At 45.9% G+C, this 19,004-nt stretch overlaps 1 protein-coding gene across 9 annotated transcripts in view; it reads right to left on the bottom strand.

Moving 5' to 3' along the window:
• Styxl1 (serine/threonine/tyrosine interacting like 1) overlaps nt 1-19,004 on the bottom strand; it is a 39,955-nt gene that overhangs the window by 18,670 nt on the left and 2,281 nt on the right. For 5 of the 9 annotated variants that reach the window (XM_004840092.4, XM_004840090.4, XM_013070513.3 and 2 more), the window contains exons 2-5: nt 12,359-12,462; nt 7,620-7,681; nt 4,383-4,542; nt 222-367 (exon numbers count right to left, since the gene is read on the bottom strand). In XM_004840092.4, the coding sequence (XP_004840149.3) occupies nt 222-367; nt 4,383-4,542; nt 7,620-7,681; nt 12,359-12,461 (471 nt within the window). In that variant the 5' untranslated portion in view covers nt 12,462. The remainder of the gene's footprint in view (nt 1-221; nt 368-4,382; nt 4,543-7,619; nt 7,682-12,358; nt 12,463-19,004) is intronic. The other 4 variants (XM_087196289.1, XM_004840091.4, XM_087196288.1 and 1 more) reach the window with 2 other exon arrangements.

Below are 19,004 nucleotides of genomic sequence, written 5' to 3' on the forward strand. Positions count from 1 at the left end.
CCCATTTGACTTGGGCTCGAAGCCCCATCCACAACTCCCCGTAGGATATCTCTGCCATAACCGACAGCCATGCATTCATCATCACAAACTGAACACCCTGGCTGGCCCCTGGCTACCTGGTCTCCTCCACTTCCTCCACATGCTCTGTCTCCTTCTCTGCCCTACCCCCACACAGCCACACTTCCCAACTGAACCAGGTGGTACTCAGCCTTCAGTCTCACCTGGGGCATCCAGATGATCCTCTGGGTCCGGAAGAAGTGATACAGGCCAGAGAAGCGCTCATAGCCCCCTCTCAGGATATACACTGGGTGGTGGGTGAGTTGGATGAGGATTCTGCCATATTCCACAGCTGCTCCACACACCAGATCTAAGGGTGGAGACCAAAGAGGTAAATGCCCTGTGTGCTTGACACTTGTCTAGCGCTGACATGTAGACAGCCACTTCCTCTGAAAAGAAATTATTTAGAAAGCTGAAGCAAGGGTAAATAGAGAAAAATGGCATAATTAAATTTTTTTAAATCACCAAGTGGATTTTTTTGGATATATGGTTGTACAGCAAACACCCATTTGAAGTATACAATTCAGTGGTTTTTAGTGTATTCACTGAGTTGTATAACCATCATCACAGTCAGTTTTAGAACATTTTCATCATCCTCAAAAGAAACCCCATTCCAGTTAGCAGGCACTTCTCCATCGTCTTAAACTCCCAGCTTTAGGTATTCCAAGATCTAGCTAACCAAATAATTTCACTATGGATTTGGCTATTCTGGACATTTCATATAAACAGAACCGTATCACTAATGTGTGAGATTCGGTGTCTATCCTTCTATCAGGCACCATAATCTCCTTGGTGTTCATCTCTATCTCAGGTTGTATCAATACCTCAGTCCTTTCTGTGGCTGAATAATATTCCCTTGTGTGGCTTTACCACTTTGTTTAACCCAATCTGCTGATGGACATTTATGTTTTTTCCACTTCGGGCTATTGTGAATAATGTTGCTATGAACATGGTACTAGTTTTTGTGTGGATGTGTTTTCCTTTCTTTGGAGTGTGCATCTTAGCCCTCTGAGGGAACACCAACTGTTTGCTACAGTGGCTTCTCTGGTCATTCTGGGTGGTAGTACACAAAGTTCCAATTCCTCCCCGTTGTGCCAAGACCAGTTACCACCTGTCTTTATTATGGCCATCCCAGAGGGTATGAAGCAGTAGCCATTGTGGCATTGACAGCAATTCAACCTTAAACACCACCACTGATCTGCAGAATGACCATCAGACCACATGCTAAACAGGCATCATTAAGGCTAAGTCAAGATGCTGTGATCCAAGATCTGACCCAGAAAAAGAAATATTGGAATAGCAACCTCAGGAGGAGTCAGGACCTGACTTCCACAAGGCACTTTGTTCAGGAAACTAGGCTGCTTCCTGCAGGTTCCAGGAAGTCTGGAGAGGCCGAATGTGGACCAGGCTGGGAGAGCAGCTGCAGGCATTGAGACAGGAGCCAAAGCCCACCCCAGGGCCTGGCTCAGACACTTGAGTCCAGCAATGGGTCACCAGCACCTGCCACATCCCTTCTGAGCAAGAGACTGGGGTGCAAGGGCCCAGGGGAACTGGGAGGGAGTCCTGGGCCATGCCATCGCTCCCTTCCCACTGCTGTCTCAAGCCTGCTGGAGGCAGGGAGGGAGGACAGCTTCTGAGTGACCATCAAGTGACCATCAGGAACCCTGCAGAGCCCAGGCTACCCTGCCAAGCAGACTCAGGGGAGGTCAGGCTTCAGAAGAGGATGTGCTTCAGCCACCGTAACCATTCACTATGGATGAGCAGGGTTTTTTCAATGGAAGGAGGTAACAAGTTATGGTTAAATCTACTTGTTTTTGTTCCCATGGATTTTCAGTTCTCGGCATGCAGTTCCCACTCTGAATTGGGGTGCTTACTGCTTTAAGAGGAGGGGACACCACTCAGAGCCAGGGGCTCCCTCCTTGGGAGTTGGGGCTTAAAGTTAAATTCTTTGGGTTCCTTAGCCAACCAATGGTCATGAAAGTCAGGCTCCACTGAGACAGGAAGTCCCCAAAGCTTCTTTCCTGGAACAAGAACCTGGCTTGAGGACCTAGAATCCATAGTGCTGCAAGGAAGGATGATGCAAAATTAAGAGAAATCTCTCTTCTACAAGAAGAGAGTGCAGCTTGGAGAGAAAGTCTCAGAAGCCAAGAACAAAGCTCTGAAAAAAGACACCTGTTGAGCAGGGTGTAGTGGTGCACGCCTAATATTCCAGCACTCTGGGAGGCTGAGGCAAGAAGTTGCAATTTCAAATCTACCTGGGAAAGTTAGTCAGACCCTGTTTCAAAAAAAATTAAAACGTCTGAGGATGTACCTCAGTGGTGAAGTGTCCCTAGATTCAATCCTCAGAGAAGAAGGAGGGAGAGAAGAAAGGGAAGAAGGGAAAGAAAAGATTGGAAGAAAAGGAAGGAAGGGAGGAAGGGGGGGGGAGAGTGGAGGAAAGGAGACAAGGGAGGGAGGAGGGTGGAAAAGACACAGGTTAAAAAAAAAAACCCAGGCCAAAGCCTCCTGAAGCCAGCCAGTTCTCCATTTCCCCCTAGAACTCTGCAGTCTCCAGGCAAAGGAGGTAGTTGTTGAACAGTGGGGAGATGCAGCAGGACCCAGGGCACCAGCAGCCCAGGAGGATACACACCAGGTGCAGAGGACCATTCACGACCTCCACAAGCTGTGGGCACTTCAGCCTTGGTCATAGCAAGGACAGTAGTCCACGGCCAGGAAGGCAGGCAGCTAAGGACTCAGGCACACATAATACCTCATAACCTCAAATCTGCTTCTAGGGCGTGATAAGGACTCCTCTATTCCCTGTCCTCCTTGGGACAGAGGAAGCAAGTGCCTCACAATGGCGTTTTGTTTCACTGTTAAGAGGGAGGTGGTAAGAGAATCCCGGAAATGGTCCTGTACCCAAAAGACTGCATTTACCTGAAAGAGGCCATTGTAAGTGAGGAAAGTTACCTTGTGTGGTATGTGTAGCTGTGGTTTGCTATGGAGTGGAGTCAGTTAGGGAACAGAAAGGGGTTATCTTTATTCACCTCCGTTCCCTAGGGTTTCCTGAAGGATCCATTTCCCTAGGGTCCAGCCTGTAATCCTAGGACTGTAAACCAGAGCCCAAGGGGACATTTCCTGGCCAAGGAGCTCCTGGGATGGAAGTCCCAAAGGCTGGTTTCATCAATGGCAAAAGCTTAGCGCCACCCAGTGGCAAGGGGTGGTCACTCCCAATCTAGGGGCTGAAAAGAACAGCAGAGCCTCACAATTTTAGCTGAGCACCTGGGGACTGGCCACATTTTACAGTCTCGGGTTCCTTTCCAGTGTCACTGGCCCAGCCATGGGAGACTGGACCCCACCAGGCTGCCTGGGATTGGATCCACAAATTCTTCTAAATGCTTTCCCTTAAAAGTTTAGGCTGTCTGCTTTCCTCTTGAAGGTGGGCTGGATTTTGTGACCTACTTCTAATGACTGGACTGTGACGGTGGTGACTGAACATTAAGTCCTGAGACCGAGTCACAAAGACCTCACTGTCTCAGACCACTCACTCTTGAGGAAACCAGCTGCCATGTTGGGGGCCCTTCAAGCAATCCCATGGGGAAGTAGTTGTGGTGGGAAGCTGAGGCCTCTGGCAACCAGCAGAACAAAACCAGGGGCTCCTGGCAGTGAGTCATTTTGGATTGGGGTCATCCTGGTCCAAACCTTCAATGACAGCAGCCTGGGTAGACATTTTCATTAGGAGAAAAACCCCGTGCCTCCCACCTGCATGGCCCCTTGAATTCAGAAGTCATGAAAACAATAAGATAATGAATGTTTGTTTTCAGGTGCTGAGTTCTGGATAATCTGTCTCACAGCAATGGATAATTAAGTCACTAAGTGTGGGATCTGGGGTGACAACACGTGTTAGGAGACAGTGCTCTTGGTCTCCCATGCTTCTGCATGTCCTGTGAAGGCAGCCCTGGCTGCTTTAGTTCTGCACCACCTCTTCAGGAGATCTGTGTAACAGGCTTGGATGACAGCATGTCCTCCCTTCTCTTGGGCCCCCTAGGCTCAGGGTCCTTTCCCTGTAATGCCACCCACTATGGGCATCACCTGGCCCTTTCCATGTCACCCTGTGAGACTGGGGCTTGGGAACCAGTGCAGGAAACTAATGACATTCTGGCTCCTTCCACTGCTCCAAATGATGCAGTCCTTTGTCTTTAATCCAGGAGTCTCCTATCTCAGCCAAGGCAGGCTAACTCAGTGTCCTGCAAGGAAGTGAAGCACCTGGTGTCACAGCTCCTGGTCCAGGTAACAGTGTTTGGTGACTGTTAACTGTTATTCTTGCTGCTGTCGGAAAAACCCACCTTGGCCATGCTCATTACAGTTGTCCTCATCGTCCTCCTCCTCATTGGATGCAGCATCTTTTACAAACATCTCCATGGAGCTAGTGTTGTTATCATAGACCACACAGTATTTCACACACTCCAGGTCCACAGATTCCGGGATGAGGTACTCATTGCCCTTCTAAGGGAAGCACACAGAAGCACGATGGCAGGCGGCGTGCTGGAGCACGTATTCCTAGCACGCCACATCAGAAGGCATTTGGGGCAAAGACTGCTCCTTCTCCTATCAACCCAAAGGCTGAAAGCATCAAGAGTGGCTGGGACAGGGCTGGAAAGGGCTGGCTCAGAGGTAGGTGCTTGAGCAAAGAGCAGTTGCCCTATCAATGGGCCCACAACCTCTTGGGTGCCCTGGCGTCAAAGTATCTATGCCCAGCTGAATCATGACATCCTGTCTCTTGACAGGGACCAATTCCCAATCCCTAGTAAGCAGAAGGCATGGGTAAGCAGAAGTCATGAGCAATCAGATGTCATGAGAGGACTGCAAGATTTAATATAGGCCCTACAAACACAGGGACTTGAGTCTGTGTCAGTCACCGATGCATCCTGAGCTTCTAGACAGTGTCTGGTGCATAGTAGGCCATGAAGATGGTTAAATGAATGAATGGCAAACAGGCCATGAGGTAGACAGGAGTTAGTGAGTGGCAGTCAGGGAGTGGCTGAGTCATCAAAATGTGCATCAGAGGGCAGGGAAAAGAGATGCTAATTGCTTAGGTGATAGGGTTACCTAGAGAGAGGTCAGATCACTTGAGGAAGGGAATGATGCTACCCGAGAAGGGTGACATCACCACTTTTTGTAGCTAACAGATACATATACATATACCAGCACTTACCATGTGCCAGGGACTGAGTGAGCTGTTGCAATACAGTGACCAGCAAAGCAAATAGGTTGCTGTGCTCAGAAAAAAGGCACTGTGGCCCAAAACAGCAGTGTGTCCGGAAGCCACTGAGAGTAGACTGTAGACATCATGGATGTAAGATGTGTCACCAATTTATCCAGGGCAGTAACCAGGACTGCCCACACAGGGAGGGACTTAACTATTTCAATACATACCTTGGGGAATATGTTCTGAGACACTCTCTGTGGATGCCTGAATCCACACATAGTACCAAACACTATATATACTCTTTCTTCCTAAATATATGTAATTATGATAAAGTTTAATTTATAAATTATGTACAGTAAGAGAACTTCCAAATTCCACTGCCTAGTTGGAAAGACACACCCTTCTCTAATTCCAATTCTGATTGGCTCAGTTTCCATCCCAACCCAGGGCCAATCACTAAGGCCAGAGATCTGGCTGCTATTTTAGGGATCACCACCAGAATTCCATGGATTAAACAGGGAGATGAAAAGTTCCTCTCAAGAAAAGAGGGGTGTGGCCAGGAAAACAGTTACCTGCTACACCCACTGTGGGGGGAAAAAACATTAACACATCAAGTCACACGCCTGTGATCCCAGCACTCTGGGAGGCTGAGGCAGGTGGATTACAAGTTCAAGCCCAGCCTGGGCTACTTACAGACTTAGTGAGACTCTGTCTCAAAATTTTAAAAAAATTAAAAAATAAAAGAAAGGCTGGGTATGTTGCTCAGTACAAAGGCTCTGAGTTCAATCTCCAGTACTGCTTTAAAAAATAATAGTACAGGGCCAGGGATTTAGCTCAGTGTTTCCAGTGCCTGCCTCGCAAGCGCAAGGTCCCGAGTTTGATCCCCGGTACCAAAAAAAAAAAAAGTGCAAATTAATTTAGGATGTGTTCCAACTTCAAAAAATGTTAAAATAAGGCTGAGTGTGTTGGTGCACACCTGTAATCCCAGCTCTCAGGAGGCTGAGGCAGGAGGATTGAAGTGAGTTCGAGGCCAGCCTGAGCTACATAGTGAGATCCTATCTCAATCCCTCCAAAAAAGTTAAAATATGGGGGAAATATGTGAAAGGAAAAATGTAAGTCAGTATCACTGAGGTGCTGGGTGACAGTAAAAATGTGTCAGAGCTGGAGCCAGAGAGGGAGGCTGTGAACCCTGAGTTGTGAGGCTTCACATCCCGAAGGGGTGGGGAGTCCCCGAAGGCCTCAATCTGCTAACTGGAAAGTTAGGGGGCAAGGGAAAAGGAATCACCTTGGCTGAGAGGTTCTGAGGGACTGAGCCAGAGAGACCCAGGGGTGCTGCCAGAACTTAAGGCACACAGATCGGAGAGCTGAGCTGCAAACTGAGGCCCAGGCATCATGGAGCATTCGGAATCAGACAAAGGCCTGAAATGAGGGTTAAGAACTCGAGTATAGAGTCAGAGAATTGAAAATCCAGGGAGAATTAAAGCAGAAAATGATGGATTGGGACAAGAAAGAGGGCATTAGGCAGTAAGCCTATTCTGGAAAAATACTTAAGCCAGGGCCCAGGCTCCCTGCTGAGTTACGTGCAGAAAAAGGGCCAGAGGTAGACTGCACACAGCTCGGGGGTAAGGGGAAAGGGGAGGAGGAGGGAATTTTCAAAACCGGATTTTAGAAGCAAACTTGACAGGACCCCTAATTGCATGACGATAGTTAAAGTTCTAAACTTGGCTGGAATGTCTGGCAAGAAAGTATCCTGACAGGAGAGAAAGAGCAGCAGATATCTTCAGGCAGCAGAAAGAGAAAATAAAGCTGAACCAAAGGGACAGAGAAGAAATGGGAGAAGTGAGCAAGATCCTCAAAGCCAAGGGCAGACTGTGGCCAGGGCTGCAGAGGTTAGAAGCGGCTGTGGCTACAACCACTTGAGAGGGAGGATGACCTGCAGGAGTGGAAAAAGGGGCCGGACCATAGAGGGTAGATGGTGCCTGGACACAGGGCGCTGTCCACTTGCCAGAATGGAGACAGGGAAATGGGAGAGAAGGAAGGGAAGAAAAGGAAGGGCTTCTGTCTTTAAAGATAGTCAATACCTCCATGGTGTGGGGTCTGCTCAACAAGAAGAACAGAAGCTCCATGAGGGCTGGGACACTGGACTAAGGGCATCTTGTACCCTGGGGTATGGGGCCTGACACAGCAAGGAATGACATCAGTGTTTGCTGGGCAGGGAGTGTGGAGGGTATGGAGGACACCATGGTGGGAGCACAGACAACAGGGCCCCTGCTGCCCAGAGTCCCAGGAGGGGCCGCCTCAGGCCGGAGCATGACATCTCCCACTTCTTCCCTTCCTCCTGCCCCGGATTCTGGGATTCTGACTCCCTGTGTACCTTCTTCACGTGAAGGGCAGTGATCACATGGCTCTCATCATACTCCCACTTGGAGCGAACATCTGGGAAGGAAAGTGCTTCATTTAGAATTGGATTCACAAAGGAACACATGACCAAGGACTCAGGGAACTCATTTATCACGATACATTTGCTTGGCCAGTAGGTGACAGCTGCTGTCCATTTGAATCCTGAAGTCTGCAGTCTCCTCACTGTGAGCTGCTTGCCCCTAAACTCCCGCCCATCATACCAGCAACCACACACCCCATTAAAGGGCAGTGAGACTGTATTTTTGAGGTAGAAGCAGGAGTTTTCTGACGTCTAAAGAAAGGGGAATGGGGGGGGGACAGGGATTTAGCTCAGTGGTGCCGCCGCCTGCCTCGCAAGCACAAAGTTCCGAGTTCGATCTCTGGTACCAAAAAAAACAAAAACAAAAAAGGCGGACATGGGGGAGATATCACGGCAAAAGCAAAGTGAGCTAAGTGCCCCAATAAATTTTAGATCCCAACTCAGACTCTAGAACGCATGAGCTGACATCCTAACAATGCTGGTGTTGGCCTTCCTTACAGTTGGGAGGAACACGGAACAGGAATTTAGCCTGATACATAAATCTTTAAACTTGAAAAATCTCTCCCTTATTTGTGGAAAAAGGAACAAAATTTTCTACTCACAAGTGAGGTAAGGGGTTAAAAAAAACTGCCCACGAGAAACCAGGCCTGTTTCATGCACAAAAACTTGTTCAGGACCATTGAAATTTTGAGGACTTAGAATAAATCACAAAACCTTTCTGTAGAGACACCTTCAAAACCTCTATGAAAAGATGAATTCACAAACAGAAAGTAAGAACCACATGGGTATGGAGAGGCCCGAGACCCAGAACAGCCAACTCAGGAAAACAAACTTGGAGAACTAACACTACCTAACCTCAGCACTCAGCCTAACCTCAGGCTACATTAATCAAGACAAAGGTACTAGCAAAATAAGAGATAACCAGATCAAGGAACAAAGGGTCCAGAAGTAAAGCAGACCACACAAATATATCCAACTGTTCTTTGACAAAGGACCAAAGGTAATACAGAGGAGGAAAAGTAGCCTTTTCAACAAATGCTGCTAGAACAACTGGACATCCACAGGCAAAAGACACAGATCTGACACCCTTCACAAAAATTAACTCAGAAGGGATCACAGACCTCAATGCCAGAACTCAAATCCCAGAACCCTGAAGGCTGAGGCAGTGTAGCAGACATTGCTGCCCAGTATTAGCAGGCTATGAGTGGCACGTGCTTCTTGCCTTCCCTTTTTCGCCTATACTGTATTATATCTTGAGTCAGACCTGATATAAAGTCCTGTGTGACTCAAACAGGCAGGTCAGTTCCTTTGCTAATGGCTGCTACCGAGGCCTAAGTCCTAGTCTGTGAAGTGGCAGGGCCCTGCTGAATTATGTGCAGCTGAGGTCAGCGTGACCCCAATTAAAATCCTTTCCCCTAAACTATTGCTTGTCACTGACCTTGTGGGTTGCTTGCTAATTGTGCCTGGTCCCAGTACCGATTTCTTCTCTCCTAGCAAGATAAGCAGTGCCTACGCCCTGACAGCCCTGGCTGGCGCCATCATGCCAGGTGTTCGGCAGTAATTCACTAGATGATTTCAAAGCTCCCTAGCTCCCTATTCCTTCCCATGATTGTATTCAATAAATACTGGATGTGCTTGGGGGCCTTTGTCTTTGCTGCCATCAGCAGTACTGACCAGGTCCCAAGACTCAGCTTCACTGTAAGTCTCGTTCCATCTATTCCTTAACCTTTAACCAGTGCTGTGGTGGCTCACAGCAGGCTGGGACCTACTGCAGGGGTCTCCAGTGATGTCCATTCCCCCTGAGCCTTACAAGGCAGGAATATCACAAGCTTGCGCCCAGCCCAGGCAAGTTAGGAACTTAGTGAGACACTGTCTCGGAATTTAAAAAAAAAAAAGGTGGAGATGTAGCTCAGAGCAAAGGCTCTGAACTCCAACCTCATTAATGGGGAAAAATAAATAAAGTTCCTACAAGATAACATAGGAGAAAATCTAGATGAGAGTCAAGCAATGACTTCTTAGATACAAAACAGCAAAGGCTCCAAACCATAAAAGAAATAATTGATAAGATGAACTGTGTTAAAATGTAAAACTTCTGCCAAGAGAATGAGAAGGGACTGGGGATGTAAAACAAACCCCAGTAGACCCCATGTGACCCTAACACTGACTATGGAGGAGAGAACTGGTAGTGTAATAGCAGTTCCAGACTAAAAGCTAGAGTGGAACATTTTCTTCTTCATTGCAAAAATGACAGAAATTGAGCTGGGTGTGGGGCTTCATGCCTGTAATTCAAAATGGATTAAAGATGTCAATGTAAGACCTGCAACTGTAAAGCTACTAGAAGGAAATATAGAGGAAGGCTCTTAATATCGGTCTGAGCTGGGCCAGGAATTTAGCTCAGTGGTTCCACTGCCTGCCTCCCAAATGCAAGGTCCAGAGTTCGAGCCCCAGTACCAAAAAAATATATATATATTGGTCTGAGCAGTGATTAATTTTTGAAAATGACACCAAAAGCACAGACCAACAACAACAACAAAATACACAAAGGGGATTCCATTAAACTAAAAAGCTTTTGCACAGCAATCAAAAGAGTTAAAAAACAATCCACAGAATGGGAGAAAATATTTTCAAACTACATATCTGATAAGGCTATATGTATTCAAAATGTATAAGGAACTCAATAGCAAAAACTCCAAGTAACTCAATTTAACAAACATGCTAAGGACATGAATAGATATTTTTCAAAACAAGACATACAAATCACCAAAAAACATATGAGAAGTTCCTCAACATCACTAACCAGGGAAATGCAAAATCAAAAGCAAAATAACATTACCACTCACACCTATCCGAGTATTTATAATCAAAAGATAAACGTTGGTGAGGATGTAGAGAAACTGGAACCCAAGGGCCAGGGATTTAGCTCAGTGGTTCCACTGCCTGCCTTGCAAGCACAAGGTCCTGAGTTCGATCCCCAGTACCAAAAAAAAAAAAAAAGAGAGAAACTGGAACCCTTGTATGTTTTGGGGGGAATGTAAATAGGTACAGCCTTTATGAAAAGCAATACAGAAACTTCCCCACAAAATTAGAACCACCACTACAATATGATCCAGCAATCCCACTTCTGAGTACACAGGCAAAGGTAATTAAATCAGTATCTCAATGAGATATCTGCATATCCATGTTCACTTTTATGTTACATTATTCACAAGAGCCAACATATGAAAACAACCTAGATGTCCATCGACAGATGAATGGACAAAGGAAACACAAGATACAGATAGATACAGATGAGCATATGAATATTATTCAGCCTTTAAAAAAGACAGAGAGTTGGACATGGTGCCACATGCCTATAATCCCAGCACTTTGGGAGGCTGAGGCAGGAGGACCAAAAGTTCAAGCCCAGCCTGGGTAACTTAATGACTTAGTGAGACCTGTCTCAAAATAAAAAATCAAAAGGGCCTTAGGATGTGGCTCAGTATAAAGTCCCTGGGTTCAATCCTCAGTAGTAAAAAAAAAAAGACAAATGACCCAATAGAAAAATAGAGAAATAGGAATAGGTTCTTCACAGAAAAGGAAACCAAGATGATCGATAAACATAAAAAGATGCTCAATTCTATTAATTATGGAAATGAAAATTAAAACATCATAATATAATGTTATATGCAGCAGATTACAACAAATATTAAAGGCTGGCAAAGCCAGGTATTAAAAAGTGCACTTCTTACACTGTTGATGGGAATTTAAAATGACACAATTCTTTTGCAGGCTAATTTTTTTTGCAGGCTAATTTGATGATAAATTGGTGAATGAATTTGTCACCTTGCAATCTCATTTCTAGGTATTGATCTTGAAGAAACTTACACACAGGAATAAGGCAAGATGTGCAGAGTTGTTCGCTGCAGCACTGTTTATAATAGCAACACAATGCAAGCAACATATTGCAATTGATTGGGAACAGATACAAATTGCAATTAACAGTTAAAATAAATTAACTGGATATCGCATACAAACATGGAAAAACTCAAAAATATGTTTTTCAACAAAAAATAAAAAGGCAAGCTAGCGGCACACCCCTGTAATCTCAGACATGCACTGTGGAAAACTGAGGCAGCAGGAACACAAGTTTGAACCCAGCCTGGACAACTTTGCAATTTAGAGAGACCCTATCTCAAAATAAGAAATAAAAAGGTATGAAGCTCAGAGCAAACACCCTGGTTTCAATTCCAAGTATTTCAAACAAACAAAGTTGCAAAATACCATTTGTATAAATGTTTAAACCACTTGTTATTTTGGAGGGATACCTGCATATGTAGCAAAAATGTAAAAATACAGAAGCAGCTGTCTATGAGGAGAGAAAAATGCAATCATAATGAGGTACAAAAGAGGGGTATATCTGTGTTTGTAATATTTTATTTCTTATATCAAATCTGAGTAGAAGTACATGACTGTCCATTAATACTACTACATATGTGATGTTTAAAATAGTTCATTAAAGCAATAACAAGAGGACTAGACAGTCTTCTAAGAACTTCTGGAGCTAATCTGGGATGATTTCAAAGTCGTATACTGTAATAATAAAAGGTAGCATTTGAGCCAACAAACCTAAGAGCTTTCTACAGTTTGTTAATCTGTCAAAATAATGCTGTTTGTGTGCTTGCTTTTGTACTTACCAAATAAACAGAGATAATTGGGTTCAGTTAATCTGGACAGTTTTGTGACCTGATTCAAGATGTTGTAAAGCTCTGTTGGTTCACAAAAGACCAAATCAGCCATCCTAGTGGGAAGAATGAATAATGTACAAGTTTAACATACCTCTTTCTAGTTAAGATGAATGACCACAAAATAAGACACTGAATTAAACACTTTCATAACATAGATTCAAACTTAATAATCAAGAAGCCTTCAAAAATTCATACTGAAATGTGTACAGAGTAGAATAAAACATTGAATACAACACATGGAGCCACACAGAATGACTGAAAAATATGGTGAATATTAAACCACTCTGAATGTATTACTGTAAAAGACACATTGCCATTAAGCCCCCTCCATATGTTCTACTTTGCTTTGAACACATCTATCCCATTGTTGTTGCCACTTTCTGAAAGTGAAAGTTCTGAAAGTTCTCTTTTGTGAGGGTCTTCAAGGGGTGTGATTAAAAACATGATGAGCCAGGGATTTAGCACAGTGGTTCCACCGCCTGCCTTGCAAGTGCAAGGACCTGAGTTCGATCCCCAGTACCAAAAAAAAAAAAGGTGAAAAAAAAAACCCCATGATGAATGCTACTGTGAGTGCTGTCCAACAGAAAGGCAGACTCGGGAAAACATTAGTGTGTGTCCTCATCCACCTTATTCACCACGTCTAGCACTGTGTGATTTCTGGCTCTTTGCAAAGTCAAAATGATCATGAAAGGGAAACATTTTAAATCAATTCAGGACATCAAGGCAGTCACAAAAGCACAACTAAAGATATTCACAAAAGAGGACTTCCAGGGCCAGGGATTTAGCTCAGTGGCACCATGCCTGCCTTGCAAGCGCAAGGTCCTGAGTTTGATCCCTGGTACCAAGAAGAAAAAAAAAAAGAAGACTTCCAGACTGTTTCACAAAGTGGCAAGAATGATTAGATTAAGTGTCCTCAAAGTGGGGCGGGAGGTCTTTTGAGGGGGGATGAATGGCAATGTGCCTGCTACCCAGACAGAAAGCAGGCTGGGCAAGAGGGAGCAGGGAAAAATGGTGAAGAAGAAAAGAACATTTTCTTGGGAGCAGGAGTGACCCCCGCACCTGAGTTAAAGGAGCCCGGTTGAGCTGCTGCTGAGAGTGGTGAGCGATGATACAGAGGAGCCTCAGAGGCTGAGCTAAGGACCATGACAAAGTCAGGAAAGGAGTCGCCCATGTATTCAGAGCTGAGCTGCTCTTGGGACTTGGATTCCTGGGCAGTGTTTCTAGAAGGGTTAGACCTGAATCTTTCAGAAGGGGGCAACACAGAGCACAGAGCAGAGCCTCTGGAGGCCAGCAGAAAGATCAGCCTCCTCAAGACCTTGGTTCTCAGCTTCCCCACCTCCCAACATCCATCTCAGCCTTTACATGGATCTTTCCTGTTGGCACACAAACATCCTCTTGTCCCCATGACATCTCTGGTCCCTTCCTTTTTTTTTTTGGTACCAGGGATCGAACTTGGGTCCTTGAGCTTGCGCAGCAGGCAGCCAAACCACTGAGCTAAATCCTCGGCTGCTCTGGTCCCCTTTTTAACAAGGTTTCTCTTTTTTTTTTTTTGGTACCAGGGATCGAACTCAGGACCTTGCACTTGAGAGGCAGGCATTGGAACCACTGAGCTAAATCTCCGGCACAAGGTTTCTCGAATACATGATGTCTGTTCCCTGCCTCCCTTCCCTCACTTTCAGTAGTGTCAAATTCTTAGGTCTCAATCCTGGCTCTGCCAGTTAATGCGAGCTGCCTGAGCTTGGGGAATAATTAGCCTCTCTGTGCCTCCGTTTCCACCTCTGGAAAGCTGGAATGATAATAGTATTGTCCCTTCAGTAAAATGAGCATAAAAATACCTGCCTGCTGCATGGGGGTTAATGAAGTTTCCCAAAAAGGAATTCTGAGCAGGGAGGAAATGATCAGCAAGCGTTGCCTATCAGAGCAACCTTCTACCCCGGAGCTTCTGGTCCCACCAAACCATAGAAACTGGTCTCTTTCAGGTCAGCAAAAGTGTCTCTCTTGCCTACACCATTAGTCACTCTCTCTGTGTTCAAATGACTCGGCTTCTTCAAAGCATGTGATGAGGGTGAGCACTCTTCCTGCTCCAAACATGCTCCTCTCCCAGGACTCCACATCCCTCAAGCTTCCCTCCTCCTCCTCAAGTTGTTCTTTGGCCTTCTTTGCTGGAGGGCCTTCTTTTCTCACTCTAGGACAGGGGGCCTTAACCCCAGTGCCATCGACATTTGGGGTCAGATAACTTGTTGTTGGGGGGCTGGCCAGAGTATTGTAATATGTTTACCAGCATCCCAGGCCTCCACACAGCACAGGCCAGTAGCAACCCCTCCTAGCTAAAACAGAAAGTATCCCAGACATTTCCAAGTGCCCCCTAAAAGAAGGGGGGCAACAGTGTCTCCAGTTGAAAACCACCACTCTAAGACCCCGAGTGTCTGTGATTTACCCAGTCCTTGGATACCACTTACATCCCAACAACTCACACATTTTATCCCATCTTGACTTCCCCATTGCAGATCTACTTGGGTGCCTCACAGGCATCTCAAATATAACACGGCAAAACTAGAATTTTTAAGGTCCACACCGCCAGTGCCTGTTCATCTTTTAGCCTTCTTGCTCTCAACAAAGCACCATTAGCTGCCCAACTGCTGCAGCCCAATTTCCAGATTCCTCTTTCCCTCACCCTCTTCCATCCTATCTACAAGCTTTACCTCCTCAATGGATTCCAAATCCACCCGCTTCTCTCCCTCTCCACAGCTTCCATCCTCGTCCAAAATATTACTCTCTTGCTCCTAAAGTTGCATTACTGCCCCAGGGGACTTCTAGCCTCCTCCTTTCTCCCTATACTGTAATCTTTACACAGCAGCCAAGGTGATCATTTTTTTTTCCTTTTTTTTGGTACCAGGGATCGAACTTGGGTCTTTGCATTTGCCGGGCAGGCGGCAGAACAACTGAGCTAAATCCCTGGCCCAGGGTGATCTTTTTAAACAAGTGCCTTTGTCGTCACTTGCAGACTTCTGAAATCACAGTCTACTTGTCAGCCTCCTCCCATGAGGATGCATGGTTCATAACAGCAAGCCTGTCCTGTCCACTGCTGTATCCTCACCAGTGCCCAAGATTTACTGCGGCAAAGCAGTGTTCAATAAAACATGCAGAACTAATACAATGTTAGCTGCCATTACTACCTTCGCCAGTGGGGCCACATAGTCCTGGTTTTCCATGTGTGGATTCCTGGGAAGAACCTCTTTCCTCCCTTCTACCCCAAGTTAGGCCCCAGGTCCTCTGCCTCTAAAAGCCCTGTACCCAGGCCACTTTGGGGGTGATGAATAAAGGCAAGAAGATGGACATCCTCATTGAGCCAACCTAAAAGCTAGCTCCTAACCCATGTGGCCTAGGGCTCAAAGTCCATCCTCAGCTCTCTCTTTTCTCCCTCACTCCATTTCCTCAAGGAGTAGCCAAGGGATTATCTCTGAACATCTGGGTAAAAACCCAGCCCTGGGGATCACCCCCTTCAGGCCCCTCTCCTTAGAAGGGCCACTCTCTGGTCAAGCAATAACTACCCTTCACCTGTGGTCCAAGCTGGAGGACAAGGCAGTTCCCAAACCCAACAGCATGATTCTGAGAGAGGGTGCGCCCCTATGAGCCGAGCTCAGCAGCATTGCCAGCCTCAGTGGGTTGAAAACTAAGCTCTAGTCAGTATCCCTGTTACCACTCCTCCAAACTCTGAGAAATTTAAATGTTCTCAGCTTCCCCATTTGGGCCTTAAGAGTACTCTGGTGCGGGGGCTGGGGATTTAGCTCAGTGGTTCCCCTGTCTGCCTCAAAAGTGCAAGGTCTGAGTTTGATCCCCGGTACCAAAAAAAAACAAAACAAAACTCTGGTGCTGTTTTTATGCAAAACATTAAACTAATATGGGTGACCTTTTGCCAAAATTGTTTACCCTAGTGGTTTCCATTAGCAAGTTTAAGTACTTCATTGATTATCCGTTTTTCAAAATTAACCAATCCCATTTTTTAAAATTTTGATGAACCAAAATCATTTTTCCCATTTTCACAAGTCTTCATGTTAATTTTACCCCCCCCAAAAAAAATTTTGCTTCCTTCCTGTTTTTATCATATCAAATTTTCTGAGTGTAGTCTCTGCCACTGTGAGTTTCATTGGTATTATCAGAAAAAAATATCAAATCTCATTTTTCTGGTGACCTAGTCAAAAAAAAAGTGAAGTCAGAATGGCAAATTTAAGATGTCCCCCTTTGTGCTGATGTCTCAGCACAGCGAGTGCAGCTCTTCTTAAGACTCCCAGAGCTTTTGGTGCAATCGTTCTTGCACGGAGATGGCTGGAGGGGGAGATGGTTGCAGGGGGCATCTTTTGTGGATCAAGTTTGATAGGGGTGAGAGAAACATGGCTCTTCCTATGAACTGATCTCGCTGAGGAATCTGCACAGCTTTCTGAATGACAAGCTATGGCATTCTTACTGTCCAGACAGTAGTGTCAGCATGGGCCTTGTCCCTGCACACTGGACACCCTCTATAGGATGACCCACCTGCCCTTCATACCAGAGGCTTGTGGGGTGGCCCTCTTCCAGCCCACCCCAGTCCAGAAGCAACTGGGCTGTGAGCTCATGACCAGCAACAGCACACCTTACACTTGGGGCAAATAATCCATTGGGAAGAGATTCTCTGTTAGGTTGCCAGAGCCTAAGGGGAGCCAGCCACATCGAGCTCTTCTCTCCCTCCCTGCTCTGACCATACCCAGGGCCTGCCTTTCAGACTGACTGAGGCTAGGCCTGACCTCAGGCTTCTCACAGGAGCTCTGGGAAACTGAGCATTTGGCCCCATGCTCAACTGTCCAGGGACCCCAACCCCAGACAATCCACAACGACACAACTGAGGCATTTGCATCTGGTGGAAATGAGGCATCACTAGATGACCCTGGAAAAGCCAGGCCACAAGCTTTACTTCGGGCTCCTGGAATTGAACAAGAACCAGCAGGGCAAGAGTTAGGCTCCATAGCCAACCCCCTAGTGTCCTCAGTCTCTGGGGGGAAATCAGGCTGTGTCAGGATGGCCAAGGCTTAACCATAATGCCCTCAGTGTAAACTAAGGCGGGATTACATGTTGGAAAGCTAGAGAAACATTCAATTGAGGTAACTACAAACTGCTAGCACTGGGCCTGACAGATAGCAGGTGCTCAGGAAACAGAAGTTTCCTTACAACTCAAGCCCAGGAGGCAGAAAGGGCCATTCAGAGAATCTGAGGTCTAAGACTAGATCCAAAGGTGACCACGTCTATAAGCTGGAGAAAGTAAAGGGTAAAAAAAAGGACTTAACCCAAGAGGACCACCTAAAGGGACAATGGATCCATGTCAGGTGGTAGAGGATTCCAGAAACCAAGGGCACAGGGAAACACTGGAAGCAAGACTTAGATATAACCACCTAGGTCAAGCAAGCTGCAGGTAAGAAAAGACCACAAAACCAATCCATGGCAGAGTCAGCCACAGATCCATCAAGCTCAGATGGATCAACTAAGGCCAGATGACAAAGGCACCTTTCTTGCACCATCTCTACTTACAACCTCACTCCACCAACACTGGATGGGTCACACAGTCCACCTAGGGTAAGGTGGAAGATCAAAGAGGAGCAATAAGAAGTCAAGCTCTCTCTCTTTACATGTAGAGAAGTCTGTAGAAATTTGGGGGAGCTTTAAATTCAGAAATTTGTTTGTTTGGGTATTTTGTGTGTGTTTTGCAGTATTGGGGATTGAAGCCAGGGCCTTCACACTGAGCTACATTCACTACCTCTTTGTAAAAATTGAGACAAGGCCTTGCTAAGTTGCTTAGGTTGGGGTCAAACTTGTGATCCTCCTGTCTCAGCCTCCCAGAATGCTGGGATTGCAGGCATGTGCCACCACACCCAGCAAGTTCAGTTTTTATTATTTAACATGAGCAGGGCATTAGACTATTTCAATAGGTCTGTCCTGGTAACTACATGTAATCCAAGGCAAGCAAAGATTTAAAGAAAGATTGGAGATGAAGATGTAACCCTGATATACGGTTGCATTCTGCTAGATTGAGCCCCACCCTGCTGTTTAATGCCAGTTATGCATGAAAAGCACCAAGCACAGTGCCCACCAGGAGTCAGTGCTTGATACAACAGCTACAATGGCATACTAATCTTGGGTTTGCAGTGAGGCAGACAGGAGCTCAATGGGAAGGTTTTGCAACAGTTGTCTTTGATGGCCAGGGTAGAAGACTCAGAAGGTAGTTCAGTCTCTCCTCAGTGGAGACGCTGATATGGCAGGGGTGCAGAAGGGACTAAGCCTGAAAATTTGATTCTAGTTTCTCTTTCACAGGCTCAACTCTCCCACTCTACAGGAATGACTTTCATCCAGACTCTCACCAGTTTCAATCCCACATTTCTTCTTGGAGTAATTCCCCATCTGTCCATCTCCCCACTAATATTTCCTTTTTGTTTTCTGATACAAGGTCTTGCCACATTGCCCAGGCTCAAGTAATCTTCCTGGCTCAGTCTCCCAAGTGCTGGGAATGAGTGTGGTTGCCACCACACTCAGCCTATGTATATTTCTACCCACACTCCCAATTCATCCC

This window comes from Heterocephalus glaber, unplaced genomic scaffold, assembly GCF_053883595.1.
Source record: "Heterocephalus glaber isolate CG9 unplaced genomic scaffold, H.glaber_assembly_v1.0 deba00001610, whole genome shotgun sequence".
Taxonomy (NCBI): Eukaryota; Metazoa; Chordata; class Mammalia; order Rodentia; family Bathyergidae; genus Heterocephalus; species Heterocephalus glaber.